Source organism: Somniosus microcephalus, chromosome 11, assembly GCF_052327205.1.
Source record: "Somniosus microcephalus isolate GS21.2 chromosome 11, FLI_Smic_1.0, whole genome shotgun sequence".
In the NCBI taxonomy this organism is placed as follows: domain Eukaryota; kingdom Metazoa; phylum Chordata; class Chondrichthyes; order Squaliformes; family Somniosidae; genus Somniosus; species Somniosus microcephalus.
Genome location: NC_140997.1, coordinates 87,665,729 through 87,681,790, shown reverse-complemented (window position 1 = coordinate 87,681,790; position 16,062 = coordinate 87,665,729). Strand labels below are relative to the sequence as shown.

Here is a 16,062-nt window from a genome sequence, read left to right as displayed (position 1 = left end):
TGCAGCTTCCAAGGAAAGTCGATAAATATTTGAAGCAAAGGCAGATACAGGGCAGTGGAATTAGTTTTACATGTCTCTACCAAAGACATGAGCCAGAGGGCAGCTGCTTGTACTGTAAACCTCTGGTTCTAACACAGTCCAACCCTGCAGGGTAAATTTAATAGTTTTTGGTTAGTTAATTTCAGATCAAATGATCAAACACTTTTGAGCAGATTCTGGGCCTTTTTAGGGCAAGGGAGCAGGAAACCACATTTGGCAATGTCGATCTTTTTTTTACAAGTAGTTTCTATGGGATCAAACTATCCAAGTTGGGCTTAATGTATTTGTTGTGAAGGATGGGTATCATTTGAATAATGAAGACGCTACAAGATTTTTTCAGCCTATGTTCATGTGCTTTTTCAAACTACAAATGATAGGCTGTGCATAATATGCAATACTAGTGTGTGGTGGAGGCAGGAACCTGCATGGTCTCATTACTATTTTACCATTCTCCAGTCGAATAAAGGCATGAGGATGAACTGTACTGTTCCTCAACAACTCTAATTGAAAGTGCAGTACCTGCCATTACTGTAAAGGAGCTTGAAAGCCTTTATTTTTCCTCTCTTCCCTTCTAGCCCTCCCATGGTCAAGTCAGCTAACAGAATCCACTGGCTTCACATTGGAGAATCTAATTCCATGTGTAGTAAATCTACATAAAAAATGGTGAGAGCTGCCAAATACCCAACTAATTGCCTGTGTGGCTTATAGGATGTAAGTGGTGTACACAGCGCATACAGCCATGTGGAATTGTCCAATTCCATACATATAACTTCATTTCCTCGTTGCTTTTTAACATTAATTGCCCTGCTTTTATGTCCATCTCATTCTGGACAGTCTTCCTGCATTAACCCACTGCATAAACCTGATTTCACTCTTCAGAGGGGGAGGAAGACATGTATTGGGGGGTTAGGTGTTTGCACAGAATTAATGAGATGTTGGCTTCGGTCTCATTAATCTTCAGGGCCACTAGTGCTGCATTGCTTTATATTGCAATATTTCATCTAACAATCTATTGGGTAGTATGAGATACTAAACACATTGTGCTGTTTTAAAGGCAACCTTTAAATTCCTCTACAGTGTATATCTGCATATGTCACAGCTTAGTGCATTTAAGAAACTGTATATAGAAAGAGGCTCATCTCTAATCTGTTCTCTCTCCCAAGTTCTCATTCCTGCTTCCCCATGGCTAATGGCTGTATATAAGATTGATATTTAATCTCTCTAACTATTGGCAGGTTTTTATACAAGTTAATTTCCAAATTTGTTTGGCATATAGTGGTATAGGGCCATCTTTGTTCTGTTAAATCCACTCATTTTAATTTAATCGCGTGCATTTGTCATGGGGGTAGCAATGTGTTGAGAGTTGGGTAACAAACACGTCTGCGTTATAATTTATTCTAAAACTGTTTCTATTAGCTTCCACAATGAAGTACCCAGGGATTACAGGCATGTGTCTCTGACTGCAGTAAAGCAACGATTTGAAGATGAACGTCATCAGCAAATTAGCAAGGAGAAGGTACGTTGCCGTGGGCAAATAGACTGACATGGTGATGTATTAATAATCAACAACAAACATTCCTGTAATGTGATGCATTGACAGCCATGCAATTGTTACTTAACTGTAAAGCTGATGGGCAATTACTACTCTCATTTTGGATTGCCGATTAAAAAGAATGACTCACCAGTCAAGATGCCAAACAAACTCCATGTTCAATGGAACGTCTTGGTCTATTATTTTTCTGGCTCATTTGTAACTTGCTGCCTTAAATGCAGTCATTGTGACATTTCGAATCCAGTCATGGCTGCTAATTTAAAATCTGCCAGTGTGTGTGTGTTTGGGGGGGGGGAAGGAGAGGAGAGGAGGAGGAGAGATTAAGATTAGGGTTGGTGGACATTGGTTTCCTAATTTTTTTTCCTGGCTTTTTATAGATGTATTAAAGGAAAAAGTAAGTTTTTAAATGATTTTCTTAAAGGACTAGCAAAGTGTAAAATGAACACTTGCCTACATAAATGTTTCCATATCCTTTTTGCTTTCTTTAAAATTAAATGAAGCATCCCCAGGTGTGTCTGTTCTTGCACCTCCTTTTAAAATCGTACCATTTAGCTTTTGTCTCTCCTCATTCTTCCGACCAAAAAGTGTATCACCTCACACTTTTCTGCATTGAATTTCATCTGCCATGTGACCACCCATTCCACCAGCCTGTCTATGTCCTCTTGAAGTCTATTACTATCTTCCATACTGTTTACTATACTTGCAAGTTTCATGTCATCTGCAAATTTCAAAATTGTGCTCTGTACCCCAAGTCCAAATCATTAATGTACATCAAAAACAGCAGAGATCCTAGTACTGAACCTTGGGGAGCATCATTGTATACCTCCCTCCACAGCCATTCATCACAACTGTGTTTTCTGTCCCTTAGCCAATGTTGTATCCATGCTGCTACTGCCCCTTTTATCCCATGGGCTTCAATTTTGCCCAATATGTGGTACTTCATCAAACTCTTTTTGAAAGTACATATACATCAACTACACTGTCCTTATCCATCCCCTTTGTTACCTCATCAAAAAACTCAATCAAGTCAGTCAAACACGGCTTACCCATAACAAATCTGTGCTGGCTCTCCTTTTTAGTCCATACTTGTCCAAGTGGCTGTTAATTTTCTCCCGAATTATTGTTTCTGAAAGCTTCCCCACCACTGACTGGACTGGCCTGTAATTGCCAGGTTTATCCTTCTCTCTTTTGAACAAGGGTGTCCTCTGGCACCACTCTTCTATCTAAGGAGGATTGGAAGATTGTGGCCAGCACCTTTGCAATTTCTACTTCCCTCGGCAACCTAGGATGCATCCCATCTGGACTGGGTGTCTTCTCTATTGCCAACCTTTCTAGTACCTCCCTCTTTATCTATTTTTATCTCATCCAATATCCCGACAACCTCATTTATTGTAGCTTTGGCAAAGCCCTCTTCATTGGTAAACACAGATGCAAAGTACTCATTTAGTACCTCAGCCTTGTCATCTGCCTCCAATAGATCTCCATTCTGGTCTGTAATTGGCCCCACTGCTCCTCTGGCAACCCTAGTACTGTTAATATGCCTATAGAAGACCTTCGTATTCCCTTTTATGCTAGCTGCCAATCTGTTCTCGTACTGTCGATTTGCCCCTCATTTCCTTTTTCACTTCTCTCTCTACTTTTTATAGTCTGCCTGATTCTCCCTTGTATTAAGCTGACACCTGTCATATGCCCCTTTTTTGTGCTTCATCCTATTCTCTAATTCCTTTGTCATCCAGGGAGCTCTGGCTTTGGTTGCCCTCCAATTTCCACACCCCCCCCCTTCATGGGAATGTACCCAAACCATCTCTTTAAAGGCTGCCCATTGCTCTTGCATTTCTGCCTGCCAGTCTGACTCCAATTTATCCAGTTTGCAGAAATTAGCTCTCCCATGTTAAGTTTTTATTCTAGATTACTCCTTGTCCTTCTCCATAACTAATCTAAATCTTACGATACTGTGATCATTATTCCCGAGATGCTCAGATGCTCTCCAACTGTGAAATTCACCACTTGACCCACTTCATTCCCAGGACTCAATCCAACAATGCCTCCTTCCTCGTTGGGCAGGAAACATACTGATCAAGAAAGTTCTCCTGAACACATTTTGGCAGTGCAAATATTTAATGCTAGTAAGCTGATAACTGTGAAGCCAGGTTAAATGTTCAAGTTCACAGTATGTTGAGGTAGAAATGTGGCTATTGCATTCCTTTTCTGTTAACCCTACATTGTGGTGGATATTAGGTGATGGATTACAGTGAGCTGTGTAGTTTGCTAGGCATAAAAGAGGAAAAGGAGTCTTCGCTACTTTCTGCTCGCATTAACCCTGAGATCCAGACTTTTTTGACATCTCCTTCAGGCAACAAAACAAAACGGTAAGAACTGAATCCACTTTTAAACCTAAATTAAAGGTTCCCCTTCTATGTGGGGTGTTATGTTTAATTTTTGAAGGACGGTTAAACAAACTAGATCGAATTCCTCTGTCAAGCAAGAACTGAACATGATACATCTTTTATGAGGTTAAAAAGATCTAATTCAGTTACATGGGGAAATTTTCATTAAACATCAAGAGCCATTCTTGGTCACAACTTGATTTGATGATGTCTTGCATCTGCCTCTTCTCTATTCATTTGTAGTCAGAGCATCTCCAGCAATGGCTTGTCTTGCCACCCCTGCAGTTACCTTCAGAGTCCCCAGGCTAGTACCTATTCCTCATCTACTTGCTGCCCATTGTCAACATTATCTGTAGACATCTGGTCAGCTTCCACATGTTTGCTGTGTGGAAATTGGCTGCTGCGTTTCCTACATTACAATGGTGACTACGCTTCAAAAGTACTTAATTGGCTGTAAAGTGCTTTTGGGTGTCCTGAGGTGGTGAGAAACACTAAAGTTCTCCTTCCTACCTATTTGGGAAGTCTGAAGCCATTATCTTCAGCCACAGGCACTGATTCCATCCCCCTCCTCACCCACCATTTTTGCTGAATCAGAATCTTCTGACCTCATTTCCCCTGTTAAAAGAGCCACCTAATTCCACCTCTGTACTGTCACCAGCCTACATAGCACCTCAGTGCATCTGCTGCTGAGTCCCTCATTCATGGCTTTGAATAGAGTCTGGAGGTGACGATGCTCTCCTGGTCAGTCTGCCATCCTTCCCTTTCCCGAAAAGCAGCAAACCTGCAGATTGGGAGCAGTTTAGGATTCAGCAAAGGAGGACAAATGGATTAATTAAGAGGGGGAAAATAGATTGAGAGTAAGCTTGCAGGGAACATAAAAACTGACACACAGCTTCTATAGATATGTGAAGAAAAAAGAATTGGTGAAGTCAAGCGTAGGTCCCCTGCAGTCAGAATCAGGGGAATTTATAATGGGGAACAAAGAAATGGCAGACCAATTAAATACATTGGTTCTCTCTTCACAAAGGGGGACACAAATAACCTCCGAGATGTCGGGGAACATAAGGTCTAATGAGAGGGGGGAATTGAATGAAATCAGTATTTGTAGGGAAATGGTGTTAAGGAAATTGATGGGATTGAAGGCCAATAAATCCCCAGGCCTGATAATCTACATCCTAGGGTACTTAAGGAAGTGGCCCTAGAAATAGTAGATGCATTGCTGGACATCTTCCAAAATTCTATATACTCTGGCACAGTTCCCATGGATTGGAGGGTAGCTAATGTAACCCCACTATTTAAAAAGGGTGGTAGAGAGAAAACGGGGAATTATAGACCGGTAAGTCTGACATCGGTAGTGGGGAAAATGCTAGAGTCCATTATAAAAGATGTAATGGATGCACTTGGAAAACAGTGACTGGATCGGACAAAGTCGACATGGATTTACAAAAGGTAAATCATGCTTGACTAATCTACTGGAATTTTTTGAGGATGTAACTCGTAGAATAGATAAGGGCGAACCAGTGGATGTGGTGTATTTGGACTTTCAGAAGGCTTTCGATAAGGTCCCGCATAAGAGATTAGCGTGCAAAGTTAAAGCACATGGGATTGGGGGTAAGGTACTGTCTTGGATAGAGAACTAGTTGGCAGACAGGAAGCAAAGAGTTGGAATAAACGGGTCTTTTTCCGAGTGGCAGGCAGTGACTAGTGGGGTACTGCAGGGATCGGTGCTGGGACCCCAGCTATTCACTATATATATAAATGATCTAGACAAGGGAACTAGATGTAATATCTCCAAGTTTGCAGACAACACAAAGCTGGGTGGGCGTGTGTGCTGTGAGGAGGATGCAGAGAAACTCCAGTATGATTTGGACAGGTTGGGTGATTGGGCAGATGCATGGCAAATGCAGTATAATGTGGATAAATGCAAGGTTATCCACTTCGGTGGCAAAAACAGGAAGACATTATTTGAACGGCAATAGATTGGGAAAAGGGGAAGTGCAACAAGATCTGGGTGTCCTTGTGCACCAGTCGCTGAAGGTAAGCATGCAGGTGCAGCAGGCGGTTAAGAAGGCAAATGGTATGTTGGCCTTCATTAGCGAGAGGATTCGAGTACAGGAGCAAGGATGTCTTGCTGCAGTTGTACAGGGCCTTGGTGAGACCACACCTTGAGTATTGTGTGCAGTTTTGGCCGCCTTATCTGAGGAAGGATGTTCTTGCCATGGAGGGAGTGCAGTGAAGATTCACCAGACTGATACCTGGGATGGCAGAGATGACACATGAAGAGAGATTGGGTCGATTAGGCTTATATTTGCTAGAGTTTAGAAGAATGAGAGGGGATCTCATTGAAACTTATAAAATTCTAACAGGACTAGACGCAGGAAGGATGTTCCCGATGGCCGGGGAGTCCAGAACCAGGGGTCACAGTCTAAGGATAAGGGGTAAGCCATTTAGGACTGAGATGCGGAGGAATTTCTTCACCGAGAGTGGTGAACCTGTGGAATTCTCTACCACACAAGGTACAGGAAACTTTCTGGTATCCGGCACTGACGGGACCGAGCTGGTGCCGTTAGATCAAAACTGCTGTATAATCCAGCCCTAATGTTGAAACATAGAGCTTTTCAGCTCCGTGTGAATCAACAAACCCTGTTGCTTAGCAACAGCTTCAAAACAGTCGGCTGCAGCTGCAAGCGTCTCTAGCTGAAGCTGTTGCTTAGCTACAGACCTTGCAGAGCCTGATTGGGAAAAGAAAAGCAACGAGAAGTAAAAAAAAAAAACCTATAGAAAACGGCTCCTGAATTTTGCCGGTAGATAGAGCTTTCTGGACTTTTAACCTCCGGTTAAACAAAAGTTTCCTGTAGTTGAGGCCAATTCTTAAATATATTCAAGAAGGAGTTAGATATATTTCTTAAGGCTAAAGGGATATGGGGAGAAAGCAGGGACAGGGTACTGAATTTGGATGATCAGCCATGATCTCATTAAATGGCGGAACAGGCTCGAGGGGCTGGATGACCGACCTCCTATCTTCTATGTTTCTATAAACTTCAGCTCATCCAAAACTTTGCTGCCTGTGTCCTATCCTGTATCAAGTCCCACACTCTCATTGCCCCCATCCTTGCTGGCTTATATTGTTTCCCAAAGCTTTAAAATTAAAATCTCATCTGTTTAAATACTTTCATAGCATCACCCCTCCCTATGTAACACCTCCAGTCCTACACCTCTTCCTATGACTCTGGCCTCTTGTATGTTTGCCCCACAATTGGTGTCTTTGAGCCACATAATAACGATGATGTGGAAACCTCTGCTTCTCCACTCTGCCTTCATCTCGTAAACTAGTGGCTGAAGACAATGGCTTTAGTCTTCCCAGCATGGGTGGGAAGGACAATTTGCATTTGGTCACCTTTTAAAATATATTTTTTTCTTTTTTGATTCTGGCTCTTGTGTGCCTTAGAACATTTTTCTATGGTTAAAGAAATGAAAGTTATCTTTCATCACCGGAATATTCCTAGAATTTGAATTTCTTGCATACTACTGTCTCCCATGCTTTGAAATACAAATGAATCCTGCGGATTAGAACTGTAGTTAAGTCACTGTCTGGTCTGATTGCCATAATCGTACTTCAGTTCCAAACTCTTAACACCACAACCTGCTATTCCCACAGTTTTAAACTGTCAACTTTGGTTATTCAGTGGGTCTTCTTTGGAGGAACTGGTTAATCAGAACTGGAATGTAATGAGATGCATTTAGATCCTAGAAGTTATGGTCACAAATCTGTTGGCATTCTTAAAGAAAATAATTGAACTATTTTGGAAATTTCCAGACGTGCAATCCATAGATTTTTAAACTGGTTTACATTTTTATCACTGTATTTAAAGGGGCATGGACGGGAGCTGGTGTTTGGTGTGATTGGCAAAACTGAGTGCACAGAGCCTCTTTATCCTTTGTGGGGTAGAATGCCATTTTGATTGCATCCCTATTCTGCCCAGAGCATGTAGCAGGTATTTCCATCTCCTCTTGTATCAACTTGTAGGAGTGTGTTGTGGGGTTAATGAAGGGCCACTGCTATACAGATTCAAAACTGAAATTGTGGGGACAATGTGTTGCATACATAAGGTGCCTTTCATTTCATTTGGCAAAGGAGTACCAGTGCATATTGAGTATTGTACCTTTTTAAATCCACTACTTGTATACAGTTAATGTTAAGTGTGACTCATTCTACAGTATCAAATTTTGCTATCTTGGCATTTTAAATTGGATCAGGGAAATGTAAGATTTCCACACGGTATGTCTTTTAAGTGTCATATGATGACTTGTGCACTTTGGGGGAGTGGAGAGGAGCGGACCACATTCTCAACCATGCCAAAATGTCAGATTAGATTGGTGCTCAAGTCTGTAGTGAGGCTTAACTCGAGGCCCATGCTGGTCTCCTGTGACCAGTTCACTTAACCATGGAAAGAATCCTATAACTAACAGTAAAGTTTGGCTAGAATGTGTTTCAGGATCTGATGCCAGCTAATCGGTTATTGCCAGTTAGTCTGAGAATTTTATTCCCTCTATTTAGACGAAGAGAGGATAGTTTTCGAGAAGATAGAGGCAACTTTGTGGCGACTCCTATTGTTGAATTATCTAACCATGAGGACACACTCCTGGGGGATTTCCTCGATTGGAGTTTAGACTTGTCCTGCACCGGATATGAAGGAGACCAGGAAAGTGAGGGAGAGAAAAATGCTGATGGTAAGTTTATTTTTGTGTATATTTCAGAGCTTTAATGGGAAGAATGTCTTTGTTTAAGCCCAGGAACTAATTTTTCACCTTCACAAATCAGTTGACTTGTTCCCAAATCTCTGCCGGTTCTCTGGCAGTGGTCCAGGTGCAGCTGCTCTGCCTAGTGCCTCAGTAACTTGAGCAGCACAGGATTGAGTCTGTGCCACCACATTGTCCATGGACACACATGTTTGGTTGGTGTATCCACAGCTGCAGTTGTTCCATGAGCTAGCTGCTGATTTGAAATGTACAAATTAAAAAAAAAAAAAAAAGCAGCAGGCTCTGTGGATAAAATGTACTACTTGGAGTGGCACAGGAAACTCACAGCTTCAATCCCTGATCTGTTTTGTTAGTGATCCCAGCAACAATTGGCTTCGCTGCTCCAGACTTTTGTGGGGTGGGCATGAAGAAAAGCGCAAATCAGTTTTGGCTCCTGATCTAGTGCTCCCAACTGAGAAGTGATGTTTGTGGATGTTGGCTGACGGTAGATCAGCTTCAGCTATGATGACCCTCTGAGCCAATTAGCCTGCTAGTAGTTATTGTCTGGTCTTCTACCTGAACAGTGTCTACTTTGAGGCACTGGAGAACTGCCAGCACTTGCTGAACCCTAATTGTATGAATCCCGTGAGTGAGAAAATGGATATGGTTGGTAGGGAAGAGAAAGTAGCAGTTATTACTGCACCAAAGTTACTCTTGTGCTATTTACTAAGGTGAGTTTCCAGGCAACACATCCATTTGGGTTCAAATTTTGTTTGATAACGCTCCTGTGAAGTGCCTTGAGACATTTTACGACGTTAAAGGTGCTGTTTAAATACAAGTTCATTCTGATCTTGTTGTCACCCAGCTAATTTAGAGGGACTGATGAGCTGGATTATAGGACGTGTTCATTCTTTGGGGGGGGGGGGCCCTGCTCCAAAACCTTCAAAAATGACTGTCTTGGAATGAATAGCCCAATTTAGACTTGTGCTGCTATGCTTTCATTCTTGGCTGCCACATGAAAACACTCTTTTAACTATGCTGTTTAATATGTGCGTATTATCTTAACTGGCTGCCTCATTCTTGCTTCCAGTTTCTCCGCATTCACCTATTTCAGGTCAGATTACAATTTTGTGGCATGATTAGTATCTGGAGGAATGCTCACTGCTCAATGTGTTTTGAGCAAGAATGTTTGAAGAATGACTCTTCCCCCAACATGTAAAATATTGAGGATGGTGCAGAATATTGCAAAGCACTGTCATTCCAGAGACAATGAGCCTGCCCTTCAGGAGCTGAAGGTTGAGAATGTAGACTGAGACCAGCAATGGGGAAAGTAGAACTGTGGGCACTGTTAATACAAAAATAATCTACTCAGAATTTAACTGAATTGAGCCTGATTTGAGATGTCACAGGACTATCCTGGAGTACTTGAACACTTACCAAAGAAAAATATTTAGCTTCAGTTATGAAAGAGCCAGCACCAACTCGATAGGCTGAATGGCCTCCTTCTGCGCTGTATGATTCAATTCTGCATTTTCATATCTGTACACATAGTTAATTTTGGAGGAATAACCACTGAGGAAGATTTCTTCTCTAGGCATAGTAAATCAGTAGACCTATGCAGTGAAGAATTCTGTCTGCCCCCTTTAAATTTCCTCCCCATTGCACTGAAATTCCTTTTTGAGGGGGTAGGGGGAGGGGAAAAGAGGAGAGACAGGGTAAAGTAAAATAATTAGTAAATAAATGTCGTGTGGCCTAATTACTGACCTGTGAGGCCTACAGTTGAGGCATTTTGTTTAAAGCAGTTATCAGCTATACCTAAAGCCTGACTGAAAACCATGAAAATATTTTGTGTTGCAGTTAGTGGAATCGGTGAAGTTGAGGACGTGGCTGCTGTAAATGGGAATTGTGAACACGGTGAAGATGCAAGTGAAGACAGATTGATGGATGATCAGTTCCTGCCAGGGTCATGGAGACCTAAAGCAAAAAATGAGGCTTATTTTAACACTAGTGAATCTGCTGCACTGTGTGCTTTCAGAGAGTCTCGAGGGGAGCTCAGCTCAGGATATTCGTCTGTGACCAGTGATAGCCCCTCATCAACAAACACTAGAGAACCATTACCGTCTACCTCAAGGCTATCTCCCACAATAGACCTCATAAAACCAATGCCTTCATCTTGCAGCACAGAAAACTTGCCTTTGGTTCATGGACTAGAGCCTGTTGGGAGGGAGCATAGGTTGTCGCCTTCTCGTAGGAGGCCTATCAAACGCAAGAATGGAGCAGAGCATGACAAAGATGATTGGAATTTAGGTTTCTTGAGTGTTTGAAAAACATTGCCTTAAAGTCTGTGAAAAGAAATTGCTGTTTAATTGGAATGCATTTAATATGGGTAATAAAGCAATATTAGATCTGTATAATGTTGTAAGACTTGAGAGAACACCAAAATTTAATGGGGAAATGCGCTGTATTAAATTGGAGTCCTAAATGTTAATTGTTCCTCTTGCCTTGTTTGGTTTTTAAATGGTAACTTGGATGGATACTGGGGACAGACATTTTGTGTTTGCATTACATGGCGTTGTTCTGGTCCAGTGGTGACACCAATGGAAATGGTGGGCAGGACTTGCCCCTGTAACAGTTGGTAATGTCACATTTGAACACTTTTTTTATACCGGTCTCTACTTGGGTTACTTCTAACTAGTTTTACCAGTTGTAATGTAAAACATGAGACTGAAGTAGATCTCTTTCTACAGGAAACTTTGTGCTATCCGGCACCGACGGGACCGAGCTGTTGCCGTCCCATCAAAACTGCCGGACAAACCAGCGCTAATGTTGAAACATACGGAGATTTTGAGCTCCGTATCTGGCAACAAACACAGCTTCTAAACAGTCGGCCGTACCTTGCAAGCGTCTCTGGAGCTTAGCAACAGCTTCAGCGTGACCTTGCAGAGCCTGACTGGTTGGGGGAAAAAAACAACGAAAAGAAAAAAAACTAACGAAACGGCTCCTGATTTTTGCCGGTGGCTCGAGCATTCCGGGCAGTTAACCTCCGGATAAACCAAAGTTTCCTGTATATAAAATTTAGGATTGTGTAATTCAATACAATGCATATCTCTCTCCCAAATGCCCAGTCATATCAAGGTTACTACTTAAGTAACGGCCAGAAGGCCCAATACACTGAACAAATCAATAATCTATAATGCATCTTGTTTGTGTAAAGTTAATACTCAGTATTTCCAGCTTGGCTTCAGGGGTATGGTCATAATGTACTGTTTGGGCAATGATCTGGTTTCCAAATTAGAATACACTTTAATTTTCAGTGACAAATATGAATTGGCTGCTTTTTCCTTGTATGCGGCTAAAATCTGCACTGACCAAAGCCTTGTGTTGTGATGTCTGCCTGTTAATACTGCCATTTCTCTGTTCCAGGCACTGAAATTATATCCTAGCACTTTGTTTGAAAGCCACTGCCTTTAAAAGCAATAGACAATGTTATGGAGACTTTTTGTCACCACTTAGTTGTTCAACGCTAAAACAAACAAAGGTTAATTGTCTCTGATATTAGACCATGTTTACAGGTGTTTGACAAAACCACTTAAACTCATTTTTAAATGGTAATTACACTTCTAACTGGATTAAATTACATTACTCCACAGTATTGGGTCTAGCATAGAAACATAGAAGATAGGAGCAGGAGTAGGCCCTTCGAGCCTGCTCCGCCATTCAACGAGATCATGGCTGATCATCCAAACCCTAGCACCCGGTCCCTACACCGACAGCCACCCCACCCAAGCCCTATCCCTGTAACCCCACATATTTAATCCCCCCTAACACTAAGGGCCAATTTTTATCATGGCCAATCAACCTAACCTGCACATCTTTGGACTGTGGGAGGAAACCGGAGCACCCGGAGGAAACCCACGCAAACACGGGGAGAATGTGCAAACTCCACACAGACAGTCACCCGAGGCCGGATTTGAACCTGGGTCCCTGGCGTTGAGGCAATAGATGCAGAGCAAATAGTCTGTTTGTCCAGTGTCTAATTTTGTTTTGAAATGGTCAATTTAATATTTTTGTGTCTGCTGCATTTTTTAAGTGAGGAAAGTAGACTTCCATTTAGACTGGGAGAATCTGTGCACCTGTAACAAACTGTACAGTCGCATACTGGAAATTTTACTTTATTAAATGTGTACACCTTGATTAAATGGAAGCCTACTGTGATTTTTATATGTGCTGAAACTATTGATAGACTTGGCAGTTAGTAATACAAAAAATCACTGCTAAAATTGAAATATAAAGGCAAGCTGTGAAAATGAAAACTACGGTGCAACAAATGTTTTGCAGTAAATAGTAATTCAGGGAACATTTTGCAAAAATGGAGAGCTTAAATTACAAACTTCAGATTAAGGCTCGATGGGCAGAGGGCCCTGGGAAACAAGCAGGTGCGTAAATCAAACCAAGTGTTTTTAAAACTTCATGTGATTATGTTGACTGAGTACATTTTTCTTTGAAATGAATTTCATTTCGGTTTACATTTTCATTGTAAATGAAATTCAGTTGTGTATTTTTGTAAAAAAAAATAATGACTGCTTTGTGATCTAAATATTTTAAAATAAGGGGTCTGGATGTGAAATGTGTATGGGCACTTGGGAGTTTCAACTTGTTCTGTTGGGAAAATCTACAATCGTCGTGCTTGAGTTTTTGTTTAGTAAAACTAACTACAGTATCTTAAATGTTGAATGTATGCTATTTTCTAATTTCCAGATATGACTTAACGGCTATGCACCATCTCAGATTTAATGTTTCCTATTTGCCTCCGGACTTGTTTGAGACTATTACATATAGACTATATTGGCATTCACTGCCAACTGTATAAACTCAATTCTCCAGACCCAAAAAATCTGACTCTACTCATGTTGAACTGTCAAGTTTGGGAGAGAATTCCGATGCTTGGGAAACCGATTCAAAACCTTACAAGTGTTACTTGAATTCTATAAATTTTTGTAGAACCACAATTGCCTTACTCGAAATATTTTATCATGAGTATCTTTGTAGTACGGTATGTGAATGCTTAAATGTTTGTTGCAAACACTATCCCTTTGGCTAACCTACATCTGTATTTAATAACTGTCAAAATTAAATGTATAATTTTTCTTGTATGCAGTGTCATCTTAGTAAATATACATTGGTCAAAGTGGTTAATTGATGTGTTGGTGTGTGTGTATTTTACTTCAATATTGAATGTAATCTTTTCATAAAGCAGATTCCCCACATGTTCTGGAGCTAAGCCATTTCATTCATGTATCAGAATGGAATATTTAAATTTAATATTTAGCTGTAATGTTATAACAAATATATTTGGTCATTTTGGATATGTAGGTGCAATAAGAAATGAACACTGGGCAAGAGGTATGTTTTGCATTTTCTCCTGCAAGGCCATTAATGAACCAAATTTATTTTGAAATCTGAGCTATCCAACTGTAAAGGATTTATGCCTAGTTATTATTGCCACTTAGATATGACTATTAATGAAGTAGAGTTCCTTGTGCCCCACAAACACTTTGCAATCAGTGGGTTGAGCAGTCTACAGTTGTATTGCTGTCACTTTGCAGTCTGGCACCCTCTGCCAAATTCCAGAGACAAATTTATTGGAAAGTGGTTTAATAGGCTCACTGTCTTGTCTGGGCTGTTTCTTCCGTTCCCAGACAATCTCCCTCATAACTTGCTGCCTCTTGTGTAGCAGAATGTCCCAAAGCACTTGAGATGCAAGTTTAAAATAGACTTGAACTCGAGGAAGGAGATATTGGGAGGAAACTGAGTCAGTGGTGGAAGAAGACCCTGAGTTGTCAGGATTCAAATGTTGCTTACACCCCCCGCCAACCCTTTCCAGACTGGGGTGAAAAGAATTCCTATCTGGAGGTGCAGCTTCTGAAGAATGAGGAAGACTGCATATAGTAAGTAATGTCCTTTTTTATTTCCCCCTGATGCCCACTGCACTGGGATTTAGCATGTGCAAGATGGGCACCTGGGTTAGGTAATACTGTCTGCCAATATAAATGGAACTGGCAGGTTTTGTCAGTTTTAAAACTTCCAGTGAAAATCTGCAGGAAAGTGGCTATTATAGAAACATAGAAGATAGGAGCAGGAGTAGGCCATTCGGCCCCTCGAGCCTGCTCCGCCATTCAATGCGATCATGGCTGATCATCCAAATTCAGTACCCGGTCCCTGCTTTCTCCCCATACCCCTTGATCCCTTTAGCCTTAAGAAATATATCTAACTCCTCCTTGAATATATTTAATGTATTGGCCTCTACTGCCTTCTGTAGTAGAGAATTCCACAGGTTCACCACTCTCTGGGTGAAGAAATCCCTCCTCATTTCTGTCCTAAATGGCCTACCCCTTATCCTTAGACTGTGACCCCTGGCTCTGGACTCCCCGACCATCGGGAACATCCTTCCTGCATCTGGTCTGTCCAGTCCTGTCAGAATTTTATACGTTTCAATGAGATCCCCTCTCATTCTTCTAAACTCCAGCGAGCACAAGCCCAATCTCTCCTTATACGTCATTCCTGCCATCCCAGGTATCAGCCTGGTGAATCTTCGCTGAACTCCTTCCATGGCAAGAACATCCTTCCTCGGATAAGGCGACCAAAATTATCTTGACAGTACTACATACAGTCTACCTATTTCTTTAGTCTGGCCCAATTGTATTGGTGATCTATTTAATTTTTTTAATCTTTACATGCAGACGCAACTATAGTACTGTAGGTGGATACAGATAAAATGGCTGATTGCTTAATTGTCCATTTAACCCACAGCATAAGTTCAGCTAACACAAATGCCAATATATCCATAGTTGCCCATATTGACAAACTACCTACAATCGTACTAAATTAGACTGATGCCCTGCAACAGTTTTTTTATTGATGCTCTAGAGTCTGTGGTCCCTGAATAGTAACTGAGTTCATGGACTTGTGTTGTAAACAAAGAACTCCCCATGCCTCTTCGTAACATTAATGACTTGGATGAAGGGACCGAGTGTAATGTTGCCAAGTTTGTAGATGATACAAAGATGGGTGGGAAAGCAAGTTATGCAAAGGACTCAAAGAATCTGCAAAGGGATATAGACAGGCTAAGTGATTGGGCAAACATTTGGCAGATGGAGTATAATGTGGGAAAGTGCGAGGTTATCCACTTTGGCAGGAAAAATGAAGCAAACTTATTTAAATGGAAAGAGATTACAAAATGCTACGGTTCAGAGGGACCTGGGGGTCCTTGTGCATGAAACAAAGTTAGCATGCAGGTACAGCAAGTAATCAAAAAGGCAAATGGAATGTTGGCCTTTTATTTCA

At 41.3% G+C, this 16,062-nt stretch overlaps 1 protein-coding gene across 2 annotated transcripts in view; it reads left to right on the top strand.

The window, feature by feature from the left end:
- The window catches only part of ccnf (cyclin F), a 73,357-nt gene extending 59,439 nt beyond the window's left edge, over window positions 1-13,918 (top strand). For both annotated transcript variants that reach the window (XM_086000920.1, XM_086000919.1), the window contains exons 13-17: window positions 615-702; window positions 1,456-1,555; window positions 3,830-3,960; window positions 8,537-8,709; window positions 10,576-13,918. In XM_086000920.1, the coding sequence (XP_085857046.1) occupies window positions 615-702; window positions 1,456-1,555; window positions 3,830-3,960; window positions 8,537-8,709; window positions 10,576-11,042 (959 nt within the window). In that variant the 3' untranslated portion in view covers window positions 11,043-13,918. The remainder of the gene's footprint in view (window positions 1-614; window positions 703-1,455; window positions 1,556-3,829; window positions 3,961-8,536; window positions 8,710-10,575) is intronic.
- The last annotated feature ends 2,144 nt before the right edge of the window (window positions 13,919-16,062 follow it).